This window comes from Mus caroli, unplaced genomic scaffold (assembly GCF_978045245.1).
Source record: "Mus caroli unplaced genomic scaffold, Mus_caroli_1 scaffold_16, whole genome shotgun sequence".
NCBI classification, from domain to species: Eukaryota; Metazoa; Chordata; class Mammalia; order Rodentia; family Muridae; genus Mus; species Mus caroli.
This window is the reverse complement of record NW_028227271.1, coordinates 72,058,376-72,073,424: the sequence shown is the minus strand read 5'-3', so window position 1 is coordinate 72,073,424 and position 15,049 is coordinate 72,058,376. Positions and strand designations below refer to the sequence as shown.

Below are 15,049 nucleotides of genomic sequence, written 5' to 3'. Positions count from 1 at the left end.
GTTCCTTTTGGAATTGAGGGCTGAGACAAAGGAATGAATGGGGAGAAAGGTTGAAGGAGAAGATCTGTGTGATCTCCTTGGAGAGGGGATCAGGCAGGAAGGAGAGTCCAAAGCAGGTGTTCTGCTAAAAAACAAAACAAGGAAACAAAACAAAATAAAACGGGTGTGACTGGGGCATTGCATTTGGAGGCTGGGAAGGGGAGGCAAACATTTGCAATCAGGCCACCCTCTTCCCTGACCTGTGTGGCCTGAGGGTTCCCAGGGAGTGTCTGCTGCTATCGTTGGCTGGGATAAGGAGAGGAGTGGGGGAAGGGAAGGCTGGAGGGGGGAAAGATCAATCTCTGTGATATGCTAGAGATTAGGGCAGAAAGGGAAGGGGTGCTGCAAGTGGTCTGCTACAGAGATGAATGTGTGTGACTGGGGATTGGATTTTGATAGGTGAAAAATCTTCAGTTAAGGCTACCTAACTCCCTGTACTGTGTGGTTAGCAAGTTCCCAGGGAATGCTTCCTCAGTCATGTGTATTTTAAGATCCATCCATTGATGACATTTTATGGCTTCAATCTCACAGCAGGAGGAGAATGGAAGTTATGCTTTCACAGAGGAGTTCTAGACTGCTGTTTAATGGGAAAAAACATACTTTTAATATTTTAACTCAAGAAAACTCAGCAGCTATGAACCTGTATATATTACAATGCTGTGTGTCTGAGGAATCTTCAGTGGTGGGACAGATATCCATTCCCACCCCCACCCCCAATCTCTTTACCTCTTCCTCCCCTGGAAGCCCTTTCCTTACTGCTTTCTTTGGTTTATAGTCCCTTCATTTGCTTCTTGCTCTGCCTGAGCATTTCATCCAATGAGAACTCCTAGAATCTTTTACATTATTGTGGACCTTAACCTTTGACCTGCTTTGGGACTCTTCATCTTAGTCTCACTGCTATGCTTCTTTGTATCTGTGCCCCCATTGCTGCTAACCGATACTCTAAGGCTTGCCTCTTCTCAACTAAGTTGCTTGGCTCCTTTACGTATTTATACATGCGTGTAGCTATGTGTGTGGTTGACATTCAGTAAACAATGGTGAATGAGAAACACTCAGTTCTGGTTACTTTTATCAACTCCAAAGTTTAGCTCCTTCACATTTTCTAGTGCTTGAAGTTCTGATCATCAATTATTTAGTCAGCAGAAATTCCTATTTATTTGACTAAACACTTTTAGACATTTACATTAGATAGACTACTGACTTGATGTATTCCTCTACATCTAAATATTATTATCTATTATAATATCATATATATTATATGTAATTGTTGTATATAATATAAATCTTATAATATGTGTAATATATATCATAATATAAAAATATCCTTGTTTTTTAAGGATGAAACCTTTTCTCACTTCATTAACTAATTTCTTTATTCTAGTACCTTCTCATTTCAAATGTTTCTGTCTCTTCTCTCATATACCACTTCTCTAGTCCTTTTTTATTTCTGTATATACTTACTTATTTGACAGTCTTTCATTATGCAGTCCATGCTGGTATTGACCTCAGAATCCTTTGGCCAAGCTTCCCAAGTGCTCAGCTGCCAGGCAGGGACCACCTTCACCATCCCCTCTTAAATCTTCAATCTCTTCTCCACACTTAACTTTCTCAGAAGACAGACTGTACTTAATTACCAGTGGGTGCATCCTTTTTCCTCCCTTGTAAAATAATCTCAGAAATTGGGTGATTGCTCCAGGAAAATAAATTATTTTTGCTGGAAGCTAGAAGTCTGAAGTCAAGGGGCGGTGATGGAAGAGACTCTCTCTGCTGCATCATCCACCGTGGCATGCACACCACAGCAAGGTGATGTTAACAAGAGCATGAGGGAAGAGAGCCCAGGAGGCAGCAGGGGCCTCTCCAGCAGGCCACTCTCAGAGTAAGCAATCCCTCTTGTGAAAACAGCCTGATCACTCTTAAATGCCCTGTACAGCATACTGTTGCCTTGACCACTGCATAGTAGTATGTGTTTGATTGCCAAGTTGCTTTCTCAGTCCTGAAATTTCCCAGTCTTTGAGTGTGAACTGATTACATTTTCTCTGGCCATCTAATGTAAGAGGGCTATACTTTGTTCCCCTTTTCTCAATTCAGGTTTTGTTTTTTTGTCGTTTGTTTTGTTTTTGTTTTTGTTTTTCTTGCTCTGTGGAACCCCTACATGCTACCTGTTGATTGATTACCTTTGGTCAGAAAACAGAGACCTTTATCATGTAATGTCACTTCCTCCTTGTCTATCATGTATCCCTTTAATGAAGATCAACCTCATTTATCATTTAAACCTTTCTTGGTTTTATGTGCTAATTCTGATTTTTGACCTTGTCACCTGACCTGGAATTTATGGGATATTCTAGAGTATCCATTCAGTTTCTCTATCCTGGCATGTACAACAACAAATAATTATATTTTCATTATGCGAGGCCATCTGTGCATACTATTTAAATGAATAGCAGTAGTCATATCCTGATATTTATATGTATCTGTTTCCATAATCTAGTACATTAGAACAGTAGACATTTTAAATGTATTTTATATATTGGTGTTCAGGGGTTTGGAAAGGGCTCAGTTGGGGTATTTTTCTGTGCTTGTGATACATGTTGAAGACCCTCAGTGTGTTCCAGGTTTAATCTCAGCAATGGTGGCTGACAAGCTGGGTTTTATGGGTTCTAGCCCACAAACTACCTACCTGCTCTCTCTTGAGACAAGCCCAGGAAAACTGACTTTTGATCTGGTTCCTCCATTCTCCAAGGATGTGTACTACATGGCAGGAAGTGGTCACCATGCTGTAGGGCCTAGATTGGTAATTAGAATTTGTGACTTCTATTGTGTGGCTTGCTTAGCAGGGTGCTACAAAGCAGCTCAGACTTACAGGGGTGAGGCCCCTGTCCTGATGGTGGAAGGGGGCAAGTTGGCATCTGTAGCCATTTGGCCAGCCATACTCTTAGCTACTGTTTGCCTCTGCTTTTTGATCGTTATTTACAAAGTCTAAAGCCACAGTTTCTTCTTCTTCTTCTTGTTCTTCTTGTAATTTTTTGAACAACTGCTGTAAATTTAAATCAACATATGCACCCTTCTGTTGCTCTGCCTACAACTTCCTGTCCAGACTGCTTCATGGCCTAACAGTTAACAGACCTCACACCTTACCAAATTTACTTTCCATACCATAAGCTATACTCTGCTGTTCCTCTGATCCCTTTTGCATTGCCTGTTTTCTGTACCAAGTACAACAAAGCATTCCTGAGTGTGCTTATGGCCACCTTTCACCTGTTTACCCACTTCACAAATGTCCTCTCATCCTCTCCCCTTGATATGGAACAACTTTCCAGCAATCCCTATCTCTTGAAATCCTCTTTATTATTCAATATTAAACTTAAATCTGACCCCTATTTGAGCCTATCCTTGGTCCCTCTAAGTGGCAGGGGCACCCTCCTTACTCCCAAAGCACTCTCACTTCTTTTAAAGCTAAGAGGTTGGGTTACATTATTTGTATAAGCCTGCCTTATTTTAGAGCATGCTTTGTTCATAGTCTTAAAAGTGTCTCAGTGTCTAGCCACATCCTGTTGTTCTACCTGGTAGTTGTTCTATGTATGTTCTCCTTGAAGCACACTTGGCCACAGGTTTTGCAGATATATAACCTATACATTTATAATGTCATTGGAATGATTGATAAGAATTGTGAGCTATAACATTCATCAGATTATTGGGAAAAGGCAAAGACTCTAGAATTATTAAATAGGGTCTTATGGATGATAAAGAGTGACTGAGTTACTACATGTCAACTCTATTTGCATAAGCAGGCCAAGACAGACTTACCAGGAAAGACCCATTAACTATCATAGCAATTAATCACCCTTACTTAAGAAGGATGTGGCCTAAGAGGGCTTAAACTTGGATTGTCTCAGTTTTAGTTCATTTACTCACACATACCCATACACACCCTGTCTTAGTCAGGGTTTCTATTCCTGCACAAAGCATCATGACCAAGAAGCAAGTTGGGTGTTTCTTCAGCTTACACTTCCACATTGTAGTTCATCATCAAAGGAAGTCAGGACTAGAACTCACATAGGGTAGGAACTTGGAGGCAGGAGATAATACAGAAGCCACGGAGGAATGCTGCTTTCTGAATTGCTTCCCCTGATTTTTCTCAGCTTGCTTTCTTATAGAACCCAGTACTAACAGCCCAGGGATGGAACCACCCACAATGGGTCTTTCCACCCTTGATCACTAATTGAGAACATGCCTTACAGCTGAATCTCATGGAGGCATTTCCTCAAGAGAGGCTCCTTTCTCTGTGATAACTCCAGCTTGTGTCAAGTTGACACATAAAACCAACCAGTACACCCCCCTCCACATACACACCTATACACACCCATACACACACACACTACTAATAAACACACAACAAATTTGTACACACAAAATCTATACTATATACATACACACCTGTGGGTCTCTGCACTCTCATAGATTGTCAGCTGATGCAATCCACATGGGCAGTGGGAACAGAGCCAGTGAGGTGGGGGCGGGGCTCAAAAGCCCTGAGTAAGTTGTGTGAATGACCACACCTGGGTGAGCAGTCAGTAGGATCAACTTTACTTAGGGTGATTCAAGGTTTATAAAGTTTGGCGACACTAAAGGCAGGGGCATCCAAGATGAACAAAGGTCATTGGCTCCGGGCTTAGGCTACTTGGAATGCCTCATTAGAATGGAGAGGCATTTCAGGAATCTCAGGTGCTAGCTGAACTGGTACTTAGGAGAAAGAAAATTGATCCTGTAATCTAATTAAGGCTACCTGACGTTCCTCAGGTAGAGGCATAGATGTAGGGGTTAGAATTCCCTAGACAAGGTCAGCGAAGGAGAAACCCTGCCAATGAAGGGAGTCTCCTAAATTGCACCAAGCCCAGAGGCTATGCAGTCCTTAGAGGACTTCAACTTGAATTAACAGAGTTTCCACTCCTACACATATGACCACACCCATTCCCTCCCACACATACACATACCGGTACACATACATCTATACCATACACACACAATCTATACTATGTAAGTACACATACCCACCATACATACACACACACACACACACACACATACCAATAAACACACACATCAACACACACACACACACATATCTATACCTATACCTATATGCACACATCCATACACAACAGCACAAATGCACAAAATACATCTGTACTGTACATCTACACTCACCCATATACCCCTACACCCTTATACACACACAGCCTTATATGCATACATACATATACATACACATCATACAAACCCATTCCCTCCCACAGACAGACAGACAGATAATACACCCCACATACACAAGCATACACTAACAAGCACACATTAACAAGCATACACTCACGGTAGGGGGGGGGGAGGGAAGAAAAGCTGAAACGTCACGTCACCTAGTTTCAAGATCAGCTGTTTGTGTTTTCTAACATCACATGTCATCACATGTTGCAACCTTAAAGGTTCATAGTAGGGCTTTTCCAAAACACTACCCACCAGGAAACAAAACCTGAGTTCATATTTATAGGATCATTCTCTTGTATGTTGTAGGTATTTTTCACACATGAGGAGAAGGTGAGCTTCGCAGAAGACACGTTCCCAGAGTCAGAGACCCCTTGCCCACCATGAAGGGAGCCTGCATCCTTGCATGGCTGTTCTCAAGCCTGGGAGTGTGGAGACTTGCTCGGCCCGAGACCCAGGACCCTGCCAAGTGCCAGAGAGCTGAGCACCCCGTCGTCTCTTACAAAGGTAAGGAATAGGCTATATTGATTACAAGACTATAGCTTAAATTCAAATCCCATGTTGAATGTAATATCCCATGGATATTACTTTATTTCTGTGACTTCCCCTGGGTAATTGTTTGAATGAAGATAAACTGTAAGAGTTTCATGTCTAGAAGGAGTAGTTCCTCATGGAGCATCCCAGACGGGATTTCTGTGGAGTTTTTGTCCTGTCTTCATTTGGGTGCTGTAGGCCTCCCAGCCATTCAGGTCAGTGGCTGAAACCCTGACATCAGTGCTGCACTAAACATTAACAAGACAGGGAAGAAAAGAATTTTTTGGCATTTCCCAGTGAAGCCAGGGACTTGTCTTGAAGAGCCCCTTTGTCCTTAACCAGTGTCCTAATGCAGTGGAGTCCATTATGTGTGAAATGTGTTTTCAGTGTGGTAGTGTTAGAGAGTTGATTGCACATTCTCTCTTCTAGTACCCAGAAGGTATGGAAGGTCATCATGGCCTGGACACTTGAACCACTCACAGTGGGAAAACATAAACTATGCCTCTCTGCTCAGCAAGTGGCTACTCTCAGCCCAACTCAGACACTGCATTAACTCTTTCCAATGATTTTTCATTAGTTTTAAAACTTTGTATCACAGATTTCCTATATAGATGTGAAGTAGAAATAATAATCTAAGCCCCACAATTATAAATTTACATTCTATTTTTTTCTCATTTCTATCCATGATTTGCCCACACTTGTCAATTTTTTTTTGATGCAAATTCAGGATATCATATAATTCCTTTTGTATCTATTAGTGAAAGGAACTTTATGATATTATTATTATTATTATGCCAGACAACAAAAAGCTCCCAAATGACAAATTTCCTAAAACTATGTAGTGCATGGCCTCATGAGGTCATAAATTCTGTTGGGTCAAACAAGGATCTACCTGAAGTGCAAAAAGTAGAGATTTCTTAGTTCTTGGATGTCTTTAAAATTTTACTACATATTTGTTCATTTCCCATGAAAAAAACTTTTTCTTTTAAAGAATTTCTTACCCAGTTTGGCTTCTGCACATCCCGAGTGTTTTAGAGTTTTTGTGTATCCCCCGAGTCCCTGTAATTCTGAAGTGACATGAGCCCTGATGGAAGTCACGCTGGCATCTTTTTGATGTCCCAGTGCCTGTCAACTCTTCCTGTGAGGTAGCAAGCATCCTGTGGGCAGCAGGCAGTTGGTCACAGTCACTGGCTAATGGAAGTACGCCGGAGCTGTTCTGGTTTTAGCATCTTTTCTTCATCCAACAGTTAGAAACTTGTATATAAAGCAGCTGTCCTTTGCCTGCTCTTTGAACACCCGTGCAGCACATCTGGAACAGGACAGGCATCGCCCTGGCTTCCCAACATCACAGTGTCTGTTGTGTTTTCTTTTTACTCTGGTAGCTGGCTTCCCTGACATCTAGCTGCTCCTCCATTTGTCATTACAGGAGATCTGAGAAGTTATGTTTCCTGTTGTTTTTCTTACTGTATTGATCAGCATCATATTAACACGTGACTTTTCATATTTTTAATAAGTTTTAATTCACTGCTACTTTTTTGCCCTGGGGATGTTAGAACGATGCCCTTTCAGCCGAGGGGCATCGAGAGGTTGGATCTGAGCTCCATAACTTTCAGTCTCTTGGATCAAAGATACGCCTGTACTCTGACCTCCTTCCTCACATAGGTCTGGGGATTGTCCTTCCCCCTGCTTGGAGCACTAGCACTTAAGGCTCTTAAGAGAAGCATTAAGGAAAGCATTTATGAAAATAAATCCTATGAACTCCTAACGAATCCAGGCCATCTTTAGGCTTCAGAGTATAAACCTCTGACACCTTACCCTCTGTTTCTTTTTCCCGTGGACAGAGTCTTTATCCTTCTGGAGGGCAACACTCAATTCCTTTCTTTTTATATAGTGAGTGTCTGCCCCTCCATCATTACAGTGTGCGCCCACCACTGCATCATTACAGTGAGTGCTCACCACTCCATCATTACAGTGTGTACCCACCACTCCATCATTACAGTGTGTGCCCACCATTCCATCATTACAGTGTGTGCCCACCACTCCATCATTACAGTGTGTGCCCACCATTCCATCATTACAGTGTGTGCCCACCACTGTAAAATGTTACAGCATTTGCTCTCCCATTCAGTCATTTCCAGAGGAGCAGCTCTATGCAAACTATTTCCTAGTAGTCATTGGAACCCTTCAAGACATTTATTCTCACTTTCTTTGGTTTTCTGTGTATGTACTTCACTTAGGAATTAAATCCAAATTACCCCTTTAAAGACCTGGAAAGCCGTCTGATTCTGTATAGTTATGGCAACAACCTCTAGCTCAGGTTATTCTGTTCCTTAGACTTTGCTTTTGCTCTTCAGAGAATCAAAGTAAAATCAGTGGAATGAGTGATCTTGGAAATCTCTCTTTTCTGTTTTCTGCATTGAGTTTCCCTCTGCATTTACATAAACCTTTACTTATATTTCATGGGTTTTATTCTTTCATACCTCAAAGAAGAACACATTTTTACACACACAAACATAATCGAAGGGGGTAATCTTTCGTAAAAGGTACATACAACTTGGCACACTTTGGTAAACGCCTGTGTTAGGATGAACACGTTCACACCAGTGTTGTTCTTGTGGTGTGGTTCTCTGCTATGATGTGATCCATTCCTGTCAACAACTCGTCACTGAGAGATGCACTGGAAAAGATTTCAAGGACTGTGAATTCTAGGTTAAAAATTCCTGGGTGGTTTGGCTGCACTTTTCAGATTGTGTCTGATGAAGGTAGCAATGACTGAGGATCTGTTCCCAGCAGCCTTGCTGGCAGAGTATTCTCTCAGGGTTTGGGATCTGAGTCTACCTCACAGTTCATAAATGGCATCTCAGAGAATTGCAAATTATCTTTTCTCCCAGTGCTAGGCAAGCACTCCACTGCTGAGTTATTTTCCCACCTCTTAAGTTGCCTATTTTTAGTTTTGGGAGAACATGTAATAAACATATAATGATTGCCTGTTACTAACAACATCTACACCTGTGCTGTCTTGATTCCATAGAGGCCAAGCTCCTGTCTCTGAGAACCAGCAGCTTCTCACAGCACAGTCAATTAGGTGTCTTTGTCACGTGCATGGAACCCAGGAGAGGACCATAGGAGTAAGATAGCCACAGGACCAGCACCATTTATGGAAGGTTTCCAAGAACTGCTTGAGGCAGAGCTGAGTCCCAAAGACCTCCCAGAAGAAGCTTATGAATCCCATGAAGGGACAGACATTTCTAAAGAAAGGAAATGAACAGCACTAAGAAGTGCTCAAATGGGGAAATGTGCATCATAGGTCCTGGCAAATGCCCAGCCCAGAGTGAATCACAGCATCCATATCTAGGTGAAAGGGAATGAGGTGAAGAGGGAAAGGCTGGCCTAGGGAGAGCTTAGATATGCATGGCAAGGTGATATCTGAAGATCAACCTCCACTGGGAGGGAGCCACGCCCATTCTGGGGCTGCTGCTGTGATCAGAGGCAGTGAGAAGGTAAAACTGAGGTCTGACTGGTAGGAAGTACAGGAAAGCAGAAGTGGGGATGGGTGGGCCTAGAAATTGAAGCGAGCTATGGTGGATGATATAATGCATGGAGGACCCAAGAGATGAGGAAGCTCTGTTGATATCTAGGATCTTGGATCTTCACTCCAAATATGGTCAACAAGAGAGGCAGATGTGAAGGATATAATATTTGTGGACTGAAAAGCCTGAAGTCCTCTGAGCCCCAGAAAGAAGAGTCTAGATGAGAGCAACTCCAGGCCTCAGTGAGAGATTCTTTAAAGATGGAGTTGGCCATGAAAGTCTGATAATGCTGTGTTCAGGTTCAGTATGGGCCAGAACCCAGAGGAGTCATCTTGTCTTGGGTTACCTGGGCCTTTTCTTCTAGCATTGAACATTTTTCATTTGAAAATCTGGACAGTTGATATTCAATCCAGCAGTTCTCTCAGTATGGGAACATCAGGCCGTTGCTTTCCCAGGGTTGGTGCAAAACGACCGCCAACTGGGTAATTTCTTGATGGCGTGTCTCTCTATGTGCTACCCAGCAGTCTCCTATGATGGTGTGAATGAGGCTGTGTGCTCTCTGATGACTCCAGAGAAGACTTGTTTCTGTGGTCAGCAACAGACTTCCTTGGTTGCATTGTCCAGTCTCCTAGGCTTAGGCTATACACACTCTACAGTTTCCCTCTGTATCTTTCTGTTTTCTGTTGTTCTACCATGCCACTTTGTATTAGGGCTAACCCAAATCCTGTATCACCTGGTCTCAAACAGTTCATCTGGAGAAACAATTTTCCAACTGTGGCACAGCCACAGGTGCCTTTGTTTAAGACTCAAGGGGATGTTTTTGTGTAGGCTCAGCATGGACCATATCATATTGCTTAACCAGGGCTGTGCAGGGGGGAGAAAGTAAAACACATTTCATGTACAGATACATGTGTAGATCCAAGGAGACAAAAATGTTAGTTGTGCAGGGGCAGGAAGACAGGAAATAGCTTTGAAAGGGGTATTATTGAATAAGCCTTAGTGAAGATGGAAGAAGCCAGGTGAAGGAAGAGGCTAAAGAAAGAAAGGAGAGTGGGGGGTGGGGGAGAATCAGTGTGCCCACTGTTCTATAGGAGTGGGGGAGGTCCTGAGAACAGGTGAGAGGTTAGCTGGTAGGAAGCACATTCCACCTCCACTGAGCTAGACTGAAGTGGCACCCAGGATGCTGGACAGAGAGTGGGTCGAGGTGGGGTTAGAGTTCCTGGGGAGTAGACAGGTGATGCCCAAGAGACGGGGGGGGGGGGGGGGGGAGGGGGGCTCTCAGAAGTAAGTGGCACTCTGAAAAAAGATAAGACTAGATAAAACATACAAAAGATTCCTTGTGGGTGTTAGGAGGCCTCAGAGTAGCTCATATTGGAGTTGGTCAGCACTGTATCACTAGAACACTTTTTTTGTAACTTAGAACCAACTGTGTTTGAATGTTGAGAAACTGTCCCCAAACACTGATGAAGGTGAAGGGATTGGGTAGTCTTACGTAAAATCTTGATTTCCACATGCTTTTAAACATCGTGATTTACTGTTACGCTGTGGCAGCATTCTGTATAAGAGGTTGTGAGTGAAGTGAATCATATGCCAAAGCCAACACCTTAATGCCATGCAGCAGTTTGTCTGTGTCTTGATTGGGCCTACCTGGCTGGGCTGAAGATTCTAGCAGTCTTGCTCCCCAGCCTCAGTGAAGTACATGCCTCTGTGGGCTCCTCCATTCTCACTGAGCACTTTGTCTCACAAGCTCTGGCAGCTTGCTGTGTCTGAAGGCTGCTGCCTTGGCTGTATGCTCTGGAAGATTTATCTTTGAATGTGCAGTGGTGACTAAAATACCCTGACCCATTGCCAGAATTCCCTTCCCTCTGACATGCCTGTCCTTTCCCTAAACGTCTGTTCCAATAAATGGGAAAATAGAGTGGCCCTTCACGAAGCGTATTTCCTAGCTTGCTCACTGAGTCCCATAACCATCACTGGAATTAGCCTTAAATGTTTCAAGTCTACTTGAGGCAATTGTACCTTATTCTGTTTCTGTTTGTTTATTGATTAAAGTTTACCCAGCGTGCTGGCTATGTAGAAAGTGTGTTCCACTGATTGAAATGGACTTACAGCAAGTGCTTTATCATTATGCAGACAGAAAGAGCCCTGATGAGTGAATCAGTCCATGCTCTGCAAAGCCTCGGGCCGTAAAATCATGACCGACTTGGGGCATTTCATCAGGGTCTTGATTGGAAGAATTTAGTATTAATGCCTAAGATTGCTTCTGTCTACAGAACCAGGCAGGGCACTATTGATTTCAACTCTCAGGACCCAGAGATCTTTATTTTTAACTCTTTGGTGATCTTGTAGAAGGTCCTACTACTTACAAGTTTATTGATTGACCCAAGAATTATTTCACAATTTATGGAAAAGCTTATGGATGCTCGATAGAGGATGAGTGATGCCTTGCCCCAAGAGATTGGGAAGGACAATAAGGGGAATTGTCTTTTCGAGCCATGGTGATTACTAGGCTGGGAGTGGTACCTTATCTGTACAGGGGACCCTAAGTGGTCAAATAATTTTAAACTTGGACTTTTATTCCTTTCCCACAGAATGGGCAAGGGTTTTTCATGGATCCTATATTTTTCTTTTGAATCATGTAATTATTTCATCATATTTACGCATGTGTTATAAGCATTGCTTTGTCAGGTGAGAAGAGCACTGAGCATGTTTTTAATGTGCTGTCCCTTTGTGCTTGGTGACGGGAAGGATCAGACCCTTCTCATCTGAGAGCTAATTTCTACTTCTCACCAGGATGCTGAGGTCCTGTTCTTGTCCCCATTAACTGCCATATCTGCCCACTTTCTCACCTCCTCCCATTCTTCCCTTGACATCCCCAGACTCTGTGCCTGTTGGTACTGGCTGTGCTCCATCTATCTTTTACCATTATGGCTAGAGAAAATATAAACTAGTCAGCATCAGCTATCTCCAATGTCAAACAGGAGTGTCAGTGACAGATGCGACAAGAAAACTGTCTTGTGCTGGGCTTCATGCATGTGCCCCAGCTCCATGTGTGTCTTAGAAATCTATGTATGTTTCTTAGCTCTGTGTATGAGCCCTGTTTTCTTCTGTCTCTCCTGATTCCATATATGTGTGTGACTCTATGTGTATTCCCTGACTCTATATGTGTTCTCTGTTTCCATTCACATGTCCAGGCTCCCTGTATGTCCTTCCATGGTCTATGCACATCACTTGGCTTCATCTGTACCCTCAGGTCCATGCTTATCTCCTGACTCCATGTGCATACCCTGGTTCTGTGCAGAATTTCTGGCTCTATGTGTGTCCCTGGATATACTTGTGTCCTGTAATCATATTTGTCTCTCAGGTACATATACATTTTCTTGCTCCCTAGATTCCATGTGTGTACCCTGGTTCCATATTTTCATGAATTCATGCCTTCTAGCTTCCATGGTTTCATATTTGTTTCTTGGCTTCTCATCTCCACATTTTCTTGACTCTATTGTTTATGGCTTGTTGAATATCCCATGGTTCTGTGCATGTCATACAAATTTCAACAACACTTTTTTTCCCTTCTGGTATTTGGATGGCTGGATTCTTTACTCTATCTATATCTAATCTATATCTACATCTATATTTATATCACCTATATAGATAGAGAGATATAGTAAAAATATATATTTTGATCTTATTATCCCTCCTACAACTTTTCCAAGATCTTCCCTATACACCAAACTTCATGTTCTTTGTGTCTTCCAAACACAAAAGTAAGAATAAAAACAAATAAACAACAGCAGCAACAACAACAAATAACATGAAAAAGACCAAAACAAGACTGGAGTCTTACCTTTATCATATGGAGTCAAGTCTTGGCTAGTTTTAGCTTTCCTTATAGAATCCAATGATCTTGATTGCAGGAGCGTGACTGAAACAGATGACTTTGAGAATCCATACAATGTTATACAATTTTCATACCCCTAAAATTGATAGGCCAGTGGTTATATTTCTTACAGTATTCATCTCTGTCCTGTTTCATTCCCTATCAGAATGGCTGGATGCATGGTGGTGTGCTATTCTCTAGGAGGAGGAATTAGGAATTTTATTAAGTTAAAATGTAATAAAATCACAGTAATTAATTTTAATGCTTTTTAATATTTGTATATATTTGGGAATAGTGATGTATGCTTGTATTCCTCGAAGCTCAGGAGTTTGAGGCAGGAGAATTGAAGGTTTAATATCATCTTGTACTGTATTACAAAACTCCAGGTCACCCTATATATAACATAGCAGTTTCATATGAAGTGAATTAATGTATAAGAAGAATTTGCTTAGAGCTGACAGTGGTCCTAAATGAAATTTGTTTTCCTCTGTAGAAATTTATGATTTCATAAACCATGTTTGTTTTTTGATGTCAATACAGGCCATAAATGTTAACTTAGGGCAGGACACAGTCACCAAGGATCTTTAGGAAGCCCCTCATTCCAGGAATAAATTGTCCTTTGTGGTTGTATGCAGTACTCAAACCCTCATGTGATAAGATGCCAAGCTCACAAGGTCAGGATGCGCAAAGCGATTTGCAAAGGAAGTCACAAAGGTATAACTGGAGTGCCCACTGGTTAAGCCACAGTGTTTGAAAAGCACTTCTGATTTCAGAATATGTTACCAGTTTTCTGTCTGCAAAAATGGAGTGTCAGGCATTATCTATCTCTTCAGCCTCAGTATGAGTCGGACCATGAAGGCACGGAAGCCTAGGGTGAAAGGTCTGCTTGCTCTTCCTGGAATTTTGAAAATATTGATAATTCTTCATGTTACTTTGCATTTTATAGCCCCTGGATCTATACTCGGTCTTCAGACATATTTTGAAGGCTATTTGGTTACTTTCTATCACTAGGAACAATATAAGATTATTTTATGACTTCCAATAGTCTGTTTTATTTATTTATTTTTATTTTTTATTAGATATTTTCTTTGTTTACATTTCAAATTTTATCTTCTTTCCTCATTTCCCCTCCAAAATACCCCCCCCCCCGCTTACTAACCCACCCACTCCCGCTTCCCTGTCCTGGCATTCCCCTACACTGGGGCCCTTCACAAGACCAAGGGCCTCTCCTCTTGTTGATGTCCCACAAGGCCATCCTCTGCTACATATGTGCCTAGAGCCATGAGTCCCTCCATGTATACTCTTTGGTTGGTGGTTTAGTCCCTGGGAACTCTGGGGCAGGGGGTACTGGTTAGTTCATATTATTGTTCACCATAAGCCACAAACCCCTTCAGCTCCTTGGGTCCTTCTATAGCTCCTCCACTGGGGACCCTGTGCTCAGTCCAATGGATGGCTGTGTGCATTCACCTCTGTATTTGTCAGGCACTGGCAGAGTCTCTCAGGAGACAGCTATATCAGGCTTTTGTCAGTAAGCACTTGTTGGCATCCACAATAGTGTCTGGGTTTGTTAACTGTATATGGGATGGATCCCCAGGTTTTATAAGTGAAGTTGGTCAAACTTGTACCAGGATGAAGACTTTATAATCTTATCATCAGGATTCTGATTTAAAACAACTTCCTTTGACTTGCACACACTTTATTTATCTTTAAGCATATTGTGGTCTTTCTAAGCATTATGTGTACAGTTTGTCTGTTTCTTATACTAAGGATTAAAAACAGCCTTCCCATTCTGTGTGAGGGAAGAACCAGGGAT

General features: G+C 42.1%; 1 protein-coding gene across 4 annotated transcripts in view; it reads left to right on the top strand.

Annotated features, from left to right (window-relative positions):
• The window catches only part of Sema5a (semaphorin 5A), a 460,555-nt gene that overhangs the window by 157,814 nt on the left and 287,692 nt on the right, over positions 1 to 15,049 (top strand). For all 4 annotated transcript variants that reach the window (XM_021182965.3, XM_085832019.1, XM_029469705.2 and 1 more), the window contains one exon: positions 5,605 to 5,802. In XM_021182965.3, coding sequence (XP_021038624.1) covers positions 5,679 to 5,802 — 124 coding nt within the window. In that variant the 5' untranslated portion in view covers positions 5,605 to 5,678. The remainder of the gene's footprint in view (positions 1 to 5,604; positions 5,803 to 15,049) is intronic.